The 19,846-nt window shown below is 41.6% G+C and overlaps 1 protein-coding gene and 1 long non-coding RNA gene across 3 annotated transcripts in view; one reads left to right on the forward strand and one right to left on the reverse strand.

The window, feature by feature from the left end:
• Nucleotides 1–19,846, reverse strand: part of LOC5507795 (A disintegrin and metalloproteinase with thrombospondin motifs 18) — a 38,536-nt gene that overhangs the window by 10,036 nt on the left and 8,654 nt on the right. For both annotated transcript variants that reach the window (XM_048732260.1, XM_048732259.1), the window contains exons 8-20: nucleotides 19,585–19,671; nucleotides 19,137–19,267; nucleotides 18,769–18,785; nucleotides 18,252–18,357; nucleotides 10,136–10,267; nucleotides 9,363–9,513; nucleotides 9,057–9,152; nucleotides 8,007–8,146; nucleotides 7,645–7,711; nucleotides 7,393–7,474; nucleotides 6,940–7,061; nucleotides 6,332–6,455; nucleotides 5,387–5,476 (exon numbers count right to left, since the gene is read on the reverse strand). In XM_048732260.1, the coding sequence (XP_048588217.1) occupies nucleotides 5,387–5,476; nucleotides 6,332–6,455; nucleotides 6,940–7,061; nucleotides 7,393–7,474; nucleotides 7,645–7,711; nucleotides 8,007–8,146; nucleotides 9,057–9,152; nucleotides 9,363–9,513; nucleotides 10,136–10,267; nucleotides 18,252–18,357; nucleotides 18,769–18,785; nucleotides 19,137–19,267; nucleotides 19,585–19,671 (1,345 nt within the window). The remainder of the gene's footprint in view (nucleotides 1–5,386; nucleotides 5,477–6,331; nucleotides 6,456–6,939; nucleotides 7,062–7,392; nucleotides 7,475–7,644; nucleotides 7,712–8,006; nucleotides 8,147–9,056; nucleotides 9,153–9,362; nucleotides 9,514–10,135; nucleotides 10,268–18,251; nucleotides 18,358–18,768; nucleotides 18,786–19,136; nucleotides 19,268–19,584; nucleotides 19,672–19,846) is intronic.
• Nucleotides 216–7,208, forward strand: LOC125572182. The gene is made up of 2 exons (XR_007313660.1): nucleotides 216–557; nucleotides 6,400–7,208. It is a non-coding gene; the product is annotated as an uncharacterized LOC125572182 (long non-coding RNA).

A 19,846-nucleotide genomic window follows, 5' to 3' on the forward strand; every position in this document is an offset into this window, starting at 1 on the left:
GCAATTTCATTGGCTAAAATTCAAAACACTATACCCTAAACAGTGCCGTACATTACTATTTTTGGTTATATCGATTTACCTACTTATTATGCAAATATTCAAAATGGCCGCGCGGAGTTTGAAACTTGAATTTGTTTTGTTAGCGAGACGTCGCATCGCAAAAATCGACCAAAACAGCAAAATATCCTGCTCTATACCAAGTTTGATATTTGATTGATGAGTTCCTGTGCTCGAAAGTAAAATATCGTTTGGGAAACCTTTTCAAATTGAGCGCTTTTATTGGAGACTGCCGTAAAATCGAACTCTTTTCGTAATGTTTACGTTTAGAAAAAGAGAAATATGAGTGTGATGGACCAAATTCTACGGCTTAGAACCTTGACAGGACTAAACTAGGATAAATGAGGATCATGGCATACTAAAACAATTTTCACCACAAGCCGAAACGAGTGCCCACAGGGTATGGTGAAAGTTGAGGAGAGCGGAGGTTGAATTGTGAGGACGAAAGTGCGAGTCAAGGCCCAACGTCTATACAACAGGGAAAAATCGCCGAAGAATAGGTATGAAAATTCGTGTCAACATTTAGCCGAAAAGCATTTTACCCTACCCTTGTCTCTCGGGGGTTCGCTTCTTATCATTCTTTAGCTAAATGTCTTGCCCTGCGACCACCACAACAACATGGGGGGGGGGGGGCACTCTGGCTGTTAACATGACTGTTGGTTCCGACAGATACAAACATTTTATGCCCCCAAAAGAATGGAACCGCGCCACCCCTAAGAATATACCTGCATCTGAACACTATACCCAAAACTCCACCAAGAATAGATAGCCCCCCCCCCCCCTTCCCCCCAAAAAAGTAACCCAAATCTGAGTTCTATTCGTAAATCATACAAAAGCTTGAAACTTGCCAGTCCCGTAAAAAAGTTTTAGAAGGAAAATTTGCTTATCAAATTTAATTTACTTTTATTCCCTTTTATATAAAAAAACCTCTATCCTCCTCACCTCCAAGGCCCTAGTCATCAAACCCGGTACAATTTTACTTCCTTGTCTTCGCACCTTGTGTGAGCACACCACATGTGACATGCCCTCAGTCATCACAACCTCATTTCCCTTACCATGCATTTCTCAACCTTTAATTTTACACTCTATGCCTTTTCCTATTTGTCTGCACACACCATAAAATAGCCCTCATTGAGTAAGCGCATTACATAGCCACTCAAACCAGTGCTCCCTCTAAAATCTAATGCTAGAGGGGCATAATATGTTAAAATAAGCATTTGCGATAAGAACTTTTTGATGAATTAGCCCCCCCTACTCATCCTCAAAAATACCCAAACCTGAGTTCTATACATAAAATATACCAAGCATAGAAACTTACCCCCAAAATAAATAACTAAACCTAAATTCTATAGCCCAAACATACAAAATCTTGCTATAAGGGAGCTTCAACTCTCAGATTTGCTTATTAAATAAAATCAATTTTATTCCATTTTTATAAAAAAGACAACAAACAAACTCTGTGCAATAGGCACTGAGATAAAAAATGTCCCTGAAGTATCACCAAATATAAATATTTATTTTCCATACAGTATGATATCTATGACTGCACAATCATACTCCTAGAATCTCCAAGGCCTAGTAATCAAACCTGGTACAAGGGGGTAAAAAGAAGGGCATAATATGCTAAAATAAGCATTTGCGATAAGGACTTTTTGTCAAATTAGCCCCCCCCCCCAAAAAAAAATACCCAAACCTGAGTTCTATACATAAAATATACCAAGTACCAAGTATAGAAACTTACCTCCCAAACAATTACTCAAACCTATATACCCCAAACATATAAATTCTTAATATCACTATAGTTTTAAAGGGGAACTTCAACACTCAGACTTGCCTATCAAATCAAATTAATTTAATTCCCTTTTTATAATAAAAAAAAAAGACTCTTTGCGCATATAATAGAGACTGGCGAGAAAAAAAAAAGCCTGAAGTATCACCAAATATGAATAGATATTTTCCATATGATATCTGCTCTAGTGAAGCTTGGAGCCTCTGGTACCCAGGGTATGACTATACTCCCATTCTCCTATTATCTCCAAGGCCTAGTAATCAAACATGGTACAAGTTTACTTCATCTTCACAACCTGTGTCAGCACCCCCAATTAGACATACCCTTAGTCACCACCCCTTTGCCCTTACCATGCCTTTTCCTCACCCTAGTTTACACTTTATGCCTTTTTCCATTTGTCTGCACACACAATGAAATACACCCTCAATGGCTCTAACTTGGTGTTAGAACCTGTGTATTAAGCACGATTTGTGTCACAAAACTTCCTTTTTTTAGCTGGATACAATGGAGTCCGTTGGGGATGGTTCTGACACTGAGGTATACATACACCCCTCATTGAATAAGCACATTACATAGCCCCTCAAAAAAGTGCCCCCTCTAGAATCCATTTATAAAAAAAGCCATAATGTGAGCATTTGTGGTAAGGACGTTTTTTACAACGAGTAATAGCAAACTAATGCAGCAATGAATAATGACTGCCATCCCTGAGATTTACTGATCATAGCAAATCTATTTATTCCAGGATCAAATATAAATATTTAAACAGTACTTTCATGTAGTGTCTTTAAATTGCATACAATAAACATTGACTCGCGGCCAATCTGTATACGATTTAGCTTCATTTTTTTTTTTTTTTTTATGAGACTCGCTGTTATTCTGTATAAGATTCATTTTAGTTTCAATATCCCAGCTAAAATTTTTCTTGGAGTGTCTTCATTCCGAGTGCGAAAGCAAGATAAATCCAGGAAAACTTTTTGCATTTGTATGACTTGATGAAACGTACAACTAGATAATTGGTGATCCATGTTATAGCCTGCTAGCAGAGGCTTACCCTTCCGCGTTCATTACAGTACGATTTGGTGAAGTCGTAAAAATAACCCTGCAAATGAGGTCTGTTGCCGATGAGAAACAACACAAATAGGGTATATATGACGCACTGAGTCGGTGAAATCCCTGCTTAAACAGATAAGAAGAAATCACTGCTAGCAGAGAGTTAAAAAGCGGCGTTCAACATGATTTTCCCGATTCGAGGGAACCGCCATTTTGTTTTCCCAATCTGAGTTTAGGCGTGTCCGCGTGAGACTGGGCATAGTAATACTCATCTCTGATTGGTTAATCAGATTGTTTATCAAATATAACCAAAAATGGTAATGTTCCGCACTGCTAAACCAATAGAAACGCTAACAGAACGCAAGCCTGACGTACTTTTACTTTTTACACTCATCCGAAATCCGCTCTATGAGATAGAAGGGGTGTATTGCACAGAGTATTCATGAAAGCACGGGTGGCCGAGTGTGTTAGCGCGTCGGCCTCTCACCGCTGTGGCCAAGGTTCGAATCCTGGCTCAAACTGGGGATTTTTCCGGGTTCCTGCCTTGGTTCGAATTTGTGTCACAAGTGAGTTGAAGTTATTCTCCCGTGTTTCCAGTCTTCTCGGATAAGGACACTAAACCGGAGGTCCCGTCTCTTCAAGCTGCACTACATTAACCTGAACCGAAGGGACGTAAAAGAACCACTGGGGACGCAATAAACCCTCTGGCAGTGACCACCCCCAGTGACAGTGCTTACAATGCTTACTAACAATACACTCAAGGGGGTACTTGATTTAGAGCCTAGCTCTGTTGTGCCTTCCGCACCAGTATAACTGGTGGAAATAGAATAAGAAAAAAGTATAGCCATTCTCACGTGCACACGTCACCAAAAACTCGGTTTTGTTTGTCTTTGAATAGACCATTCCAGCTAAAACGCACGCGCGCGGCATGACGGTAGTTGTGGTAGATTCGTCGAGCAAACTGTAAAAACGTGCGCGTTGCATTCTGGTTCTGGTAGCTGTGGTAGCGTCCTCGGCATTTCTGATTGAAAATATGCAGTTATAGCTGGAATCGCCTATTACTAAAGTGGAAATAATCCTTCAGTGCCTGTGAAACTTTTCGTCAAAAGAGCGAGTGAGTTTGTACTCAGACGTTAATCCATATCAATTGTTTCATTTCCGAGACCCGAGTTTGAGCAACCCTTTTATGATATCTGTCTGATTACCGATTAAAGCGAACGAATGTAAGGATTTTCAATGTGTCAACTTGAATTCCTACCAAATATACCATGCAAGCGGCCCAAATATTGTGCGTCGCGTCACGGAAGCCATAAATCCGTTTTGCAAAGTTTTTTTTCCCTGGCGACCGCGTGTGGCTGAGCAGGGTGTAACCTCGTGGAATCTTGGTTTCGAATTTGGACGTCAACCAAATGCCTTTGCTCTTTGAAAAACGTTGCAAGACGTAAAAAAAAACAGTGACGCCAGTGACGCATATTTTAGTGGTATAAATCATATTTTAGTGTTATAAATGCATGTGTAATGCATTTTAGTGGGATACATATCTTAGTGATATAATGCATGTGATATAATGCATATTTTAGTGATATAATGCATATTTTAGTGATATAATGCATATTTTAGTGTTGTAATGCATATCTTAGTGGTGTAATGCATTTTGGTGGTGTAATGCATTTTGGTGGTATAATACATATTTTAGTAGTATAATGCATATCTTAGCGGTATAATGCATATCTTAGTGATGTAATGGCAAACAAATGGTTTCTTTTCACTATAGTTGTCCCTTTTTAGCATTACGCTCCGATACGCTAATGTTTTCTGTTCATTGCTATGTCGAGAGTTTTGCATGATTTTAATAGAATGTCATTAATATTTTGTTGGAATCCGGAATATAAGTTGTGCCTGGAATCCGGAATCCAAGGGTCGGAATCCGGAATCCAGAGCCTGGAATCCAGAATCCGGAAGCCTCTTGGATTACCTTACATGGGGCGACTATAAACAGTGAAGTGTCTTACATCATAACTCAAATCAACATCAAACAGCTATGAATAAAACGATCGAGGACACGATCGTCAAAATATCGCGGATTTCATCATATACGTGATAAAATCCGCGATTAGATACAGATTATTTTTTATAAGTTACTGCTTTGCGAATCGACTGAGAAGCGCGTAAAAGACAAGAAAGTAAGCTGAAATTCAAGTGACAACAAGCCGCTATGAATACAACTAGAGCGGACATGAATATAATATCAAACTCGCGATGTTCGACTGTACTTCTAACATTTATCCCAAGCAACTTGTATCTAATAAAAGCTTGTGAGATACAGATTATTTTTTGTAAGTTACTGCTTTGCGAATCCACTAATGCGCGCGTAAAAGACACCATGTGTTACTCTATACATGTTGCAGTTTTTTTCGCCCAGGGAGTCAATTCCAAATCTATTGTCATCGTCTCTAAGTCCTCCAAAAACAGATAAAAGTGTCCACTCACCAAGAACATTGTATCCTACTTGTCTTTTGGCGGCAACCACTTTAGTAGAGCCCACGGGCAATGTTTCCATTGTGGCTGCAGCATTTGGGCCTTATGGTAGGTAGGAGGAACGTGCGACATTTTTAGTATTTTTAAGTACTTTTCTTTAATTATATTAGCATTGTTTACTAAAATAATGTAAAGGCAATATAATCATTAAAGTAAATATCAATTATGGGCGGCGAAACCGGGGGGGATTAGCCAATAATTTTCTAGGTTTTTACGTTGTCAATGACGTAAATAGCGCAGTACCCTTTGAAGGAGAGCCAGGGAGGGGGGGGGGGGGGGTAGCTGGTTCGGTGTTAAAAGAAAATGCAATTTGTTTTGTGCCTCCCCTCCCCCAATGTTTTTTTTTGCTTCCTCCGCTAATGCCAATATCTTTGTTCCTTTTCAATTTCTATAAATTAAGTACGACATTTTACTTTTGGAACGGTAAATTATGGAAGGTTATTTGTGCGAGGACATACAACGAGCCCCCTTCCCGAAACACGTTAAAATGGTATATTTGGCGTCGTTTGAATATGTTCTGATGCCGAAAATACCCATTTTAAAAGTTGCTGGGGAAAAAAATATCTGTTCCTTTTTCCCGGAGGGGACATTCCTTGGTTTTACCAGCCAGCATTGATTAGGAATTTATTTCCCAGCCAGAAGTGGTCAGGCTTTTTAGCACATGGATAATTGCCCGTATAACCCATCGGGACGATTTTTTCCCAAGCATCAACCCAAGCGCTCCCAAAAATATTCACAGCACAACTAATTCGACTCCACAAAATTTGCCAGCAGAACCATTCGGGGCGATTTTTTCCCCAGCAACCGAAGGGTCTAACATCTCCACCGCCACCAAAAAAAGCGGAACAGATCCGTTTTGTGCCCTTGTTTGCGCTCTATGTTTCGATGCGAACTCACCCCAATACTGCCAGTTTTCCGTGTATTCAAAATGTACTCTATCACATGTTGTCCCGTTACCGTTACAGACACCACAGCGATCAGGGAAAACACCCGACTCCAGAATGTAGTCACAGCCAACCGACTAAACAAGAAAAACAACAATAGTTAGCTTAAAAGTTAAAAGGTATGTATAAAATTATTTCAAAGTAGGTTGCACTCAAGAATTCATGTGTCGTAGCCCGCAGTGCTAATTTGGCGACATCTATATAGGGGCTTTTCGCAAACTATATGGATTCCATTGGAAAAGCAAGACAATGATGTTGACGAACTTCTGTCAATTGAGGTCCTAAAAGTTTCCTCGGTACCAGTTCCTTAAAACGAGTGATGACATAGTTACCTGGATTTCTTCTTTTCTTTTGCATTTTTATAACAAACATTTTAAGTGATTATATTCACTTCTTTTAAGTTAATCCTTTCAATCTTGGAATTCAGAAACAAGTGCTAATTAGCTTAGACCCTTTGGTGTTTTTCGGGTTTCCTATGGTTGACGATGTGAAGTTAATAATCCCAACCATCCTGAACAGAACGTTAGGGACTGGGCAGAGTCATTAGACCACGTGACGTACCCGGCATGCTCCAGCGATGCAAACATCTTTCCTTAGGGGGTCACTGCTACACCGCGTTCCGTCCGCCACGTTTCCGAAGAAATAGATGTAGTCCACCTGTCTGCATACAAGCTTACATGGGTCTAAAATAACAAAAAAAAAACCGTTATATATCAATAGAAGTATGAATGAAAATGTAAATTTAGTGAGAAAGAGTAAAGCCTGGTGCAAGCATGGCTAACATTAGCCAATAGACTGCCACTGAAAAACTTGGTTGACCACAAGACAAAGGAAATTTACCCCTTTACAGCATCCCCAACATATGATGTACGCCCCTGATTGGGCTAGCCATGATAACCGCCTAAGTTAACAATGGGTGCTATTTCCACTACGCTAAGAAACATTTGCTATCAGTAACAGTAAAAATTATCCAATTACAGTAATACTGGTGTGAGGGTGCAAAAGGTGACTTACCCGAGTAGTAGTGCTCTACATAGTTGGGATCAAATGCTTGGCACTGTGTTCGTCTGAATGGCACGGCCTCAACGGGACAAGCCTAGAATGGAATGGCACGATGATTATCAAAATTCAAATTCCGCATTTATTTAGTACTTATAGCAAGCGCTTCTTATGTTTACCCCAGTCTCGCTCCTCTATCCGTAGCACTCACAAAATGCAGTCAGACAGAAAATCTCAACATCAGTAGAGTTATGTGATGGTAGTTACCTCTGCGTTACATATTCTGAAATGACCTTTTGAGGAACCTTCGCAATCATCGCCACCATTAGCAGGTCTGCAAAATTTTCAAAATATCAATATCTGAATTTTAAAGGTTTAGATGGAAGAATGACAGCGCGGTTCAATATTTAATTCTGATTGGCTTAGATGGAAGAAAAACAGCGCGGTTCAATACCTAGGTCTGGTTGGTTTAGATGGGAGATTGACAACGCGGTTCACGAACTCTTATTGGCTATGTTGGGAGATTGATAGCGCGGTTCAATATCTAATTCTGATTGGTTTAGATGGAAGATTGACAGCGCGGCTCATTAACTACCGCAGTGTTCGGTTTTTACGATTGCTTTACTTACTCTGGATTAGTGCAAGTACGAGATCGCCACTGTACCCCTCCCCCACAGGTTGTGCTGCAGTCCCCGTATGTAGACCACTCGCTCCAGCCTCCATTAATGATAGGCGATCCATCATCAACACATGTCCCGCGGATACACCACTAAAACGAGATGTTTTACTTTTTTTATTTTCGTGATGTGACATTATATGTAACACAATGCCGTCACACTTAGGACACGCGAGCGCGAGCACGCTTTGTAGAAGACAGTAGATTACAATTGTCCATCTTCTTTTCTTTTCGTGTCCGTTTACACGGTTGTCACACCAGCTTAGAGTTCCCATATCCGCTACGAAAGGTGCAGATAGATAATAGAGGTTAAATAATAATTTTATACCCCCTACTACACCATAACAGGGGAGGATTTTTCTTTTCACCAAAGGGGGGAGGGGTTGCCCCCAAAAATTCGTAATTATTTTACGTCGTAACGATTTTGGAATGAACAGACACAATGAAAACAATTAACCCTCTCAACCCCCCCCCCCCCCCCCCCCCCCGCAGATCCGCTACTGCTATTATGACTAAAATCATTTCAGACCCCACGATTACCGTCACCGTTATCGTTCTATAATGCGAATACTCGTCAGCCGCTAAACTAGTCACCAACACCAACATAATCATCACAAAAACCATAATCGATATCACCAAAACAAGCACCACCATCAACATCGACGTTGTCATCACTACCATCATCATCATGTATCTTAAATCGTCGGTAATTCTAATCTCCCACATATCAATTCGTAATCATCAACACTTATACCATCATCATAAGCATCACCATCGCTATGATAAAGAACTTAATACTAGAACCTTATAGCCAACAATATAACACCATCATCATCATCATCATCATCATCATCATCACAGTAATCAACAACAAATACCTATCATTGCGCCATTTTCACAATCTCACCAACATCACTATCATCGCCGTCATCATCATCATCATTATCATCATCATATTCACACACATCACCATCATTATGATCTAGATATCACTGTCTCTTACGTGTCTTGGTCCGCATCTAGTACCGTCCAAAGGAGGTACCACGGACGAGCTGCAGGTTGTGTTGGTATTGGTGCAGTACAGAGAAGCACAATCGCTCTGAGCAAAAAAATAAACAGTTAGAACAAGCACCCTGCACTAATCGGTTATACCTCTCACCACTATCTGTGGGTGGTGCTGTTACAAGGCACGCTCGAAAGGAGAAAGCAGTGCTATGTAACCAATGTATTAATGAACCGTGCTATCTAGCCTATATATTAATGGACCGTGTTGTCACCTATGTGTTAATGGCTATGACAGACAACTTACTATTTTTTGTGGACAGTGCCAGTACTGGTAGTTGTACATAGCTTTGCATTGGGCGTCACCGTCACTCAGTTGACCGGGGAGTTTATTCGTATGCGGAAATTGAGGTCGTGGTACTGGTGGTAAGTCTTTCAAGCAGCTAGAACCAGGTCCACTAAAATGAAACATCGAATCAAAGAATTAAAGAGAAAATTGTAGGATTTTAGAACTGCAGGGTTCGTGTGGTAACATAACGGACTATTTTGTCTTAAGGTGGATCCAGAAGAAAAAAGAGGGGGCGAAGCAAGAGTTTCAAAAAAGGGGGGGGGCGAATTCATTGTTCTTTCGTAGATTTCCTTATATTTCTTGTTATTTATAAGACAAATGTCTGGAAATAGAGGGCGGGGCGTGGCACACTCGCCTGTCGCCTCCCCCCCTAGATCCGCCCCTGAGCACCTTGCCCTAAGGTCACAGTTCTTTTCGATCCTTTTTTATTTGAACAGATCTTCCAAACAAGTGGTGGGACCTTCCAAAGCCCTTCATTCCCTTACCCTGATAACTGGCTAAGTGGATTTGGGAAACTTTTGGAGGAGGGGGGGGGGGGGGGGAGATAATAAAAAGAAAAGAAAAAGAGGGTTATAGATTTATAAAGCGCCTAATTAATAATTGTTCTAAGCACTTCACATTTTTTAAATCCAATTCCGTATCCAGAATGGTCCATCTTGGAAAAGTGGAGCCCAATACCAAGAAAAAATCAGTGTATAAGTATAGGTGATTAAAGTGTTTATTATTTTTACCTGAGGAAGTTTTGAATAACGTTTTTACTACAGCTGGACCACTGGAAAGCTCCAGGACCCCCAGAGGAGTGGCCTGACATGATATTGACTCCCCCTGGACAGCTGTCCGTCTGGTCATGTCCAACGCCGAGACTGGGGGAAAAATAGTAAAACACATTGATGATGATGATGATGATCACATAAATTATGATGACGATGATTATCACAATGATAAGGAAAGATGATGGCATTAAAAATAAACGATGATCGCGGTGACGATGATGACAATGATAGTGACGACAATGATAGAATATATGATGATCATTGTGAGCTTATTGATATGTTATCAAATCATTTCGCCGGAATACCAGCCCTAGGAAACCTGTTTGCATACAATCTAGGTTGTTTCGCCGTCACACTCTTTTCGACAAGAGAAAAACGAGCTAAAATTTGCGTAGACTATGGTGGATGTATGAGGAGGATGAATGAGCAGGACAACGACCTCCATGGTGTTGTTATAATGACAGTGATGATAACGATTATGATGATGATGATGACCATCACTGGGGTATCATGTAGTTTCGAAAAGTCGGCAAATGCTTTTCTTTAAAAACAACAACAACAACAACAACAACAACACAGTACCGATGCTAGTCAAACAAATCACTTATCGTAGCTGCAAGTACTAGAATCTCACACACATACAGTCGATTGACAAAACGTTGTCGCGACTACACGCGACAACCCAAATGTAAGCATGGGTTAAAACCACTGAAGCGCCTAGCTGCATATATTAGCCACCGCATAACTTCAGGCTTAAATGCGGTGGCTAATATATGATAATAATAATAATGACAATAATAACTTTATTCACTGTGTACTTTACACAGTTTGAGTTAATAATTGAAGGGAAAAAAAAGAATAGTACATTGAGTCTGGAATCCGGAATAACAAGTAGTTTTCGAGCCGGATTCCAGTTAAATATTTATTGTTGATAGAACTGTGAGGAGAGGAGAAATGAGTAAGGAATTAGGAGAGTTCTAGAGTGAAAAAGTCGTGAACTAGTATTGTTCATCCAGTAAATGACGCTTTAAAGCACTTTGAAATGTGTAAAGATTAAGCTCTTTCAACTCAGTGGGGAGATCAACCCAAAGATCTGTTGCAAAATATTCTAATGTTTGTTTACCGTACCCTGGTCCCAGAGCCTCAAGCGTCTCTCTATTCAGTGGCCAGCGAGGTCAACCTCGTCTCAACCTCGCTGGCCACTAAATAGAGAGACACACAAGGCTCTGGAAAGAGAATATGTTTACCGGAGTTTGTTTGTAGTACTTTATTTTTGTATAAATTTTTCCTAGAGGCATATCTTGTATTGTAACCATGGATTTCGCTTGCATAATTAAAATGATTAGAGAAGGAATAAGGCAGAAGTCCCTTATGCCAGAGGTGAATGAATTTCAGTGCTTGGAATTTAAAGACATAGTTTACTGTAAGAACCTCTAATAGGTTGAGCAGGGGCAATGTACTGTCTGCATCAGTACCAAAAGTCTTTGCAAAGAAAATAAGTCTTATTGAGTGGTTTTGCTTAGTTTGTACTTTTTTAATGTGTGTTTGATAAGCACTGCCCCAGGCTAAAATTGCACAGGATATATATGGAAAGATGAAACTATAGTAAATTTGTTTCATTTGCATGAGAGATCAAAAGTGTCTGAGTTTCGCGAGGATACCGTTATTTCTAGAGATTCGTGTACATACGTAGTAGATATGGTGCTTGAAGGAAACTGTCTCATCTAGTAGCACTCCTAAATATTTAATATATTTCTAACGCTCTAGAGGTTGACTACCGATTTTTATATCTACCTCGTCATCTTTTTTCCTAACCGATTTGATTATCATAAAATTAGTTTTAGTTAAGTTGATGGATAGTTTATTAATGTCACACCAATCCTTGACTTTTCCTAATTCTCTGTCCATGAGCTTTTTTAAGGTTTTGAGATCACTTGCAAACGCAAACACGTTGGTGTCGTCAGCAAAAATTTGAAAAGTCAAAGCATCGGTGCAGCTAGGCATATCATTAATATAGATTAGAAAGAGGATCGTTCCTAACGAGCTACCTGAGGAATACCACAGGTTATTTGTTGCGTTGATAAAACAGTTTCCTCCAACTGAACATACTGCTTTCGGTGCATAAGATAGCTTGTAAAAAATTAAAGAGGCAAACCTCTTATTTCATAATGTTCCATTTTCTTCAGTAATATCTCATGGTTTACAGTGTCAAAGGCCTTCCTTTGGAAAAGTCAAGGAAGACACCACAGGTATACTGATTGTTATCAATTGCTTTTCGCAGGTTGGGTCCAGCTCTTGACCTCCTTTGTCAACTGGCGTTACTTTTGAAATTTTAAAATTTTCTATAAAGGTTCCTTCAAGGAGCGACTGATTAAATATTATAGTAAGAGCTTCATTAATTTGATCTGCTGCCAGCTTTATACATTTCCTTGGTATCCCTATGGCAGATTTATTTTCTTTTAAATTAATTATTTCATTGTGTACTTCTTGTGGGGTAATCCCGCGGGCAGTGGCTAGGCCTAGCTTGGAGCAGGTCTAGAATGGAGAAGTAGGACGCCTCCTTCCCTCCACTAGTCTGTGGGAGATCCTTGGGCAAGATCGAGTACCCACTTAGCCCCCCGTGCCAGGGTTTCGGTGAAGTCATGGAGACTGCATGGCATAAGCTCCCTGTTGCCTTGCAGGTAGGTCTTGGTTGGCCAAAGGCTAAGGGAGTAAACCCCGACAGAAAATCTGGAGTGGAGCCCCACTGTCGGTTTGAAGGCGTACTTCGTCCCTCTCCGGCAGCTCCTGCACCCTCGGTGAGTCTCCAACCGTCTTGACCTTGTCTTGCCGTTGGGTCAGGCTCATCAGGGCGAGAGAGTGAGGCTGGTGCTGCGCAAGCCTCCTTCACTTTAATCCAAATTCAGCGCATGTCATAGCTTTACCACCATCGACAACCCTCAACCTTCAAAGCCCTGTGGCGATGGGGGAGCGGCGAAGCAGCAGGTGCGGAAACACTGGAAGCTGTAGCTGCAATCTTGCACACAGGCGGCTTAGGCTATAGGGTCGTTCTTCTCTGATTGGGACAGCAGAGAAGTCCGGCAGCCCCCTAAGCGACCAGGCAGCCCTATTCAGGATAGCTCTGCCTGCCTCCATAGCCTGAGGACGGAGCTAGAAAAGATGCTCTAAACATAGCCTGTTCCACAACACACCTGGCCAGCATACCGCAGTTGGCGGGTTCCCATTTTGCGGTCGAAATAACAAGAAAATACTCAAGAAAACTCTCAAACTCACCCTTGCGTCATGGAACGTTAGATCTCTTCTCGACTCGTCCACCTCTAAGTCAAGGAGACCAGAAAGACGAACGGCCCTCGTAGCGAGAGAACTTGCCCGCTATAACGTCGATATTGCAGCCCTCAGCGAAACACGCTTCCCAGACAAAGGCCAGCTCAGTGAGATCGGAGGCGGCTACACTTTCTTCTGGAGTGGCCGCAGCAGTGAAGAGCGACGTGAGTCTGGTGTCGGCTTTGCAATCAAAGACCATCTCATACGGAAACTTGACAGTATACCAGAAGGCATAAATGATCGTCTCATGAAATTCAAGCTCCCCCTTGGCAGAGGGAGATCCGCTACCCTTATTAGCGCCTACGCACCCACCATGACAAACCCGGAAGATGCTAAGGAGAAGTTCTATGAAGAACTGGATGCGCTTATTTCCACTATTCCACAGTCAGAAAAGCTCCTACTTCTTGGCGACTTTAATGCTCGTGTAGGTCAAGACCACCAGGCTTGGGAAGGTGTCATCGGACACCATGGAGTAGGAAAATGCAACAGTAACGGTCTCCTCCTGCTTAGAATGTGCGCCACTCACGGCTTAGCTATCACCAACACCATGTTCCGCCTTCCAACTCGAAAGAAAACATCTTGGATGCACCCTCGATCTAAGCATTGGCATCTCATTGACTACGTCATTGTCAGAGCAAAGGATATACGGGATGTTTGTGTGACTAAGGCAATGTGTGGTGCTGACTGTTGGACGGACCATCGCCTCATCATTTCTAAGACCAATTTGCATATTCAGCCCAAAAGAAGACCACAGGGCCAGACAGTTGTGAAAAAGCTCAATGTCAACAAGCTTAAGCTCCCTTCCATTCAAGAGAAACTAGTAGAAAGATTAGAAAATCAACTGACTGAGGATATTGGAAACGACTGGAACTCCTTAAAGACAACAATTCATTCTGCTGCCCTTGAGGTGCTCGGATCAGTTACCAGGAACCATCAGGACTGGTTTGATGAAAATGATGCCAAAATCACAGCTCTTTTGGAAGAAAAACGGCAACTCTTCAGAGCTCATCAAAATGATCCCAACTCAGTCTCGAAGAAAGACGCCTACGTCAGCAAACGCAGACAGGTACAATTAAAACTCCGTGACATTCAAGACACATGGCTGAGTGACAAAGCTGATGAAATTCAAGGCTTTGCAGACAGACACGACACGAAACGATTCTACGATTCGCTCAGATGTATATTTGGACCACCAACACCGGGCAGTTTCCCACTACTGAGCGCTGACGGAGCAACACTCATCACTGACAAAAACATGATAGTAGAGAGATGGGCAGAACACTTCAATGGCGTTCTAAATCGTCCATCATCCATCAATGACGAAGCCATACAACGCCTTCCACAGGTGGACATAAACCCAGACCTGGACATAACACCATCAGAGGATGAGGTTGTCAAGGCAATCAAGCAGATGTCGACTGGAAAAGCCCCCGGCTCTGATGCCATCCCTGCCGAAGTGTTCAAGTCAGGCGGTCCTTCTCTCCTACACAAATTAACAGTGCTATTCCAATCGCTCTGGGAAAGTGAGACCCTCCCGCAAGATTTTAAAGATGCCACAATCGTCCACATCTACAAGAGAAAGGGCAACAAGCGATCTTGTGACAACCATAGAGGGATTTCACTTCTCTCCATCGCTGCAAAGATCTTTGCCCGACTGCTTCTCAATCGTCTCCTCAAACACCTTGAGCAAGGCCATCTCCCTGAGAGCCAATGCGGTTTCCGTGCAGGTCGAGGAACTGTTGATATGATCTTTGCTGCACGTCAGATTCAGGAGAAAAGTGTGGAACAAAATCAAGATCTCTATACCACTTTTGTAGATTTAACAAAAGCGTTCGACACTGTGAGCAGAGAGGGACTGTGGAAAATCATGGCGAAGTTCGGCTGCCCCGAGAGGTTCATAAAGATTGTTAGACAATTTCACGATGGGATGATGGCCCGTGTTCTTGATGATGGAAATACCTCTGCCCCTTTTCAAGTGTCAAATGGAGTCAAGCAAGGTTGTGTCCTTGCCCCTACACTGTTTAGTTTGATGTTCTCTGCAATGCTGACTGATGCCTTCAGGGAGACACCCCTAGGCATCCCCATCAGGTATAGGTGTGATGGAAAGCTGTTCAACCTACGACGTCTGAAGGCCGTCACTAGAGTCAAAGAGACTGTGATTCGTGACCTGCTTTTTGCTGATGACTGTGCCCTCAACGCCGTCAATGAGCATGACATGCAACAGGAAATGGACGCTTTCTCATCCGCCTGTGACAACTTTGGCCTCACCATCAGTATCAAGAAGACTGAAGTGATGTATCAGCCCGCCCCAGGAAAACCATATCAGGAACCAAACATCACAGTTAAGGGGCAGCGACTTCAAGATGTAGAAAACTTCACCTACCTCGGCAGCACTCTCTCCCGCAACGCCAACATCGATGCAGAAATCAACAACCGCATCGCGAAGGCAAGCAGTGCCTTTGGGAGATTGAGGAAGTCAGTCTGGGAACGCAGAGGCATCTCACAATGCACCAAGATCAAAGTGTACAGAGCAGTCGTCTTAACAACACTTCTCTATGGCTGCGAAACTTGGACCATCTACAGAAGACATGAGAAACTTCTCCAGCAGTTCCATCTCCGCTGTCTCAGAAACATCCTAAATATCCGCTGGCAGGATAGAATCACAAACACTGAGGTTCTGGAGAGAGCAAACCTCCCCAGCGTCATTACCACCATGCGCAAAGCTCAGACACGATGGGCAGGACACGTCTGCCGTATGTCAGACTCCAGAATACCCAAACAGCTGTTGTACGGTGAACTAAGCCGTGGAAGCAGGAAAGTTGGAGGCCAGCGCAAACGCTATAAAGACTGCATCAAATCACATCTGAAAGACTTCAATATCGACGTTTCAACGTGGGAAACTGCAGCATCTGACAGACCGATTTGGCGTAATCTGATTCACAAAGGTGCCATCCACTCAGAAAATAAACGCTCCAACGCAGCCAAAAACAAACGCCAAAAACGCAAGGCTAGAGCTGACCAACCTACCAATATGACCCCCTCTTACTGGTGTCCGACTTGTGGAAGGGGTTTTCTTGCACGAATTGGCCTTATAAGCCACCTGCGGATTCATCCCTCCGCCCCTTAGACATTGTTATACTGTCAGTATTGCTATGGTCATACTCGACTACGAGTTGACGAACAACAATCCCGCGGAACATGAAACTATCTATAAATGACCTTTTAATAAATACAGTAGGGTCTTCGTTGTGGGAGGGCAGTTTTTCTGCCAGATTATTGCCTGGTGGTTATTGAGTTGCTCACAGTTGCTCACACATTGAGTTGCTTTTGTCGATGAAAAGCCTATTGTTACGCACTAATTTACTGATTGTATCCTTGTTGTTTGATTATTTCCCTGATATAATCGTACCGATAAGTTTCCATGTATTTTTCAAATTGGACTTGTTAATCTCAAACTGTTGAGCTAGGTATTGCTTTTTTGCTACTTGTATGATTCTATTAAACCGATTACTGTATAATTTGTATTCTTTTACTTTTTGCGAATTTTTACTGAAGTAATAGGTTTTAAATAATTTTTGTCTATGTTTTATCGACACTAAAATAGCGGTAGAGATCCACGGTTTATTTAATTGTTTTTTTTCTTTTGTTTAGACGCCCTACGTTAGGGGCGTGGCTATCTACGATTCTGGATAAGTTTGTTTCAATGTTAGTCATGCTTTCGTTAATGTTAGCATTAATAAGGCTTTTGAAATCTACTGTTTCTTGTTCATCGAGGAATGCGCCATTATTAAATTCCTTGAAATCACGGTAGTATTTAGGTTTATTGGATGTAGGTAGTTTGCCACTCATTGTGCAAAAAACAGGCAAGTGGTCCGAAATATCAGCCAAACAAATACCAGTTTTAATCACCTTTTCAGGTTCGTTGTTGTAAATGTGATCAATGAGACTCGCACTATGTTCGGTTATTCGAGTAGGTTTAGTAATGATTGGCATAAAACCTATGTCCGATAACATGTCCAGATACTCCTCAGTTTGTTTGTCGTAGAAAATTTTGATTTGTATCACCAATAACTAGAACTTCACGGCCCTTGCCTGTCAAATCACTGAATTCAGATCGTAAATTATCGTAAAACAGCTCTCTATTTTCATGTCTAGGGTACCTATAAATACAGCCTATTAAAACGTTCTTTTGTTTACGACGGTCTAGTTCTATCCAGCATGATTCAATTCCGTCCCCTGATACATCTAAGTCGTGCCTCCGTATACCCGGTATATGCAAGTTTAAACAAATATTCTCATGTATCTTTGTTTCTGCAATTATATCTGGCGCTGTCTCAACCGTTAATTGAATATCGTTCAGTAATGATAAATTCTTCCCCAGACTACGAATATTGCAATGAAATATAGAGAAGCCCTTTTGCTTCTCCGCCTCTCCGAAGAATTTCCCGGTCTTTTTTATCGAGTGATAATTAGTTTCAATATAGTTATCATTATTGATCTTAAGCGGGTCTTCATTTCCAGGGGACTAAATAATATCCTTAAAAAGGTCGATTTTGTTAGTAAGATATTCACTCTGGTAGACCCAGGATATTATGGCTTCCTATGGCAGCTGGGTGCTTCAGTAGGTTTTACCCATGCTTATATGTGGGTTGTCGCGTAGTCGCGACAAAGTTTTGCCAATCCACTCTATGTATAATGTCGACATTATCGATGATTATGATGTTGGCTATAGTCTTTGCTGTTATCTTACCCGTGCCCCAGCTCATGCGCAATGATCATGGCTGTTTGCAGCCCGATGTCGTTCGACATTGAAGGCGCAATGGCTCCCACACAGATTGCGGACATTTGAGCAAGCCCTTGAAAAAAATAAATTGAAATAGTTACATACAGAAAAGGTGCCTATCCTTATAATTTAACCTCTACCGAAATATGTATGTATGTATTATCCAAACGAGTAAATATGAAGTAAAAGAGGGGTGTGGAGGGTGGAGTCATGTAACCCCGGCTTAATCAGACCACCCGCTTTTTATTACAATCGTATCATTAATTCGCAAACAGGTTTTTAACACGCGAGAGCCTCGAGACCCAAAAGACACAAATACCTAAAATAAAACAGCAGCTTATCAGATCCGTGACGGGCATCGAAATACTAAAAAGGAGGGTATGGATGCTCCCCTACTGCTCATGTCTTGAATTGTTTTCAACGCCCTAGAGGCGGTAAGGTACAGCTTAATATAAACTTGAAATAGATAAATAAACGCACTTACCTCCTGGATCGCTACCCCTGTTTAAACAATATAAAAAGAAAATATTAGACATTATAATTTACTTTTTCTGCCGAAAAAGTTGCCTAGTAGAGTGGAAGTTGTGAATGCCAGCCCATGGAGCTTCCTACCCTGTTGTATTTTATACATAAATAATAAAACCGGGCTAAAAGCATTTTGCTAGACGTTTTATTGGAAATTGCTAAATGAACTGCTAGAAAAAAGAATTAGAAAAGCTTGAGCTTGTCTGACTATCAGATGTGTTTGTAATAAGAACCCCCTCTACCACACCTGATTTAGTGGAATTGTTATTATTGGAATACACTTTACTTTCTCTTGGGGTCGATATGAGAGGAATTCTCTTCACTTACCTCGCGTTAAACACCAAGGCATCAAAGTGATCCGGGTCATCATCACTTTCCGGATTTATTTGGTTCTGAGAGGCCCACGTTGTGATCATGCTCAGTTTCGTCCCCTTATCATCTGTGGCACTTAGGCCGATCTGTATTCGGTAAAAAAACCCCTCATAGTTCAGTGGCGGATCCAGAGGTCGGTCCACAAATTAACCATCCGCATATATTGAACATGTAGTGAACACTCCTCCTCCTCTCCCCTCCTTGGGATGGATAGTAATAATTATTACAACAATCATAATTATAATAACGATAATCATTTTCATCAGCACCATCATAATTGGTTTAACAATTGCCGCCATTACCATCAACATTATCAGCGTCATCATTTTCAGCTGACAGAAAATTCGTTTTTATTGTGTAATTATAGTACCCAAAAGAAGGTTTCGAGCAAAATATCACTCACATCAGCATTTCTTACAAACATCAGGCGTGTGACAGCAATAGACACCCTTTGTGCGCCAATCGAGCTGTCCTGGAACAAGCTGTGCAACTAGAATAAAAACACAAAATGTATTTACTACAGTTGTACCTATTATAATTCAGGCGCGTACATAGAATTTGGAGGGGGGGAGGTCGGGGGGGGGGGAGGTCGGGAGTTGGTGTGCATTTATGGTTTTCATATGAAAAAAGAATTGGACGATTCTGACGATTCTTCAATAAGAAAT

The sequence above is a fragment of the Nematostella vectensis genome, chromosome 9, assembly GCF_932526225.1.
Source record: "Nematostella vectensis chromosome 9, jaNemVect1.1, whole genome shotgun sequence".
Classification (NCBI taxonomy): Eukaryota; Metazoa; Cnidaria; class Anthozoa; order Actiniaria; family Edwardsiidae; genus Nematostella; species Nematostella vectensis.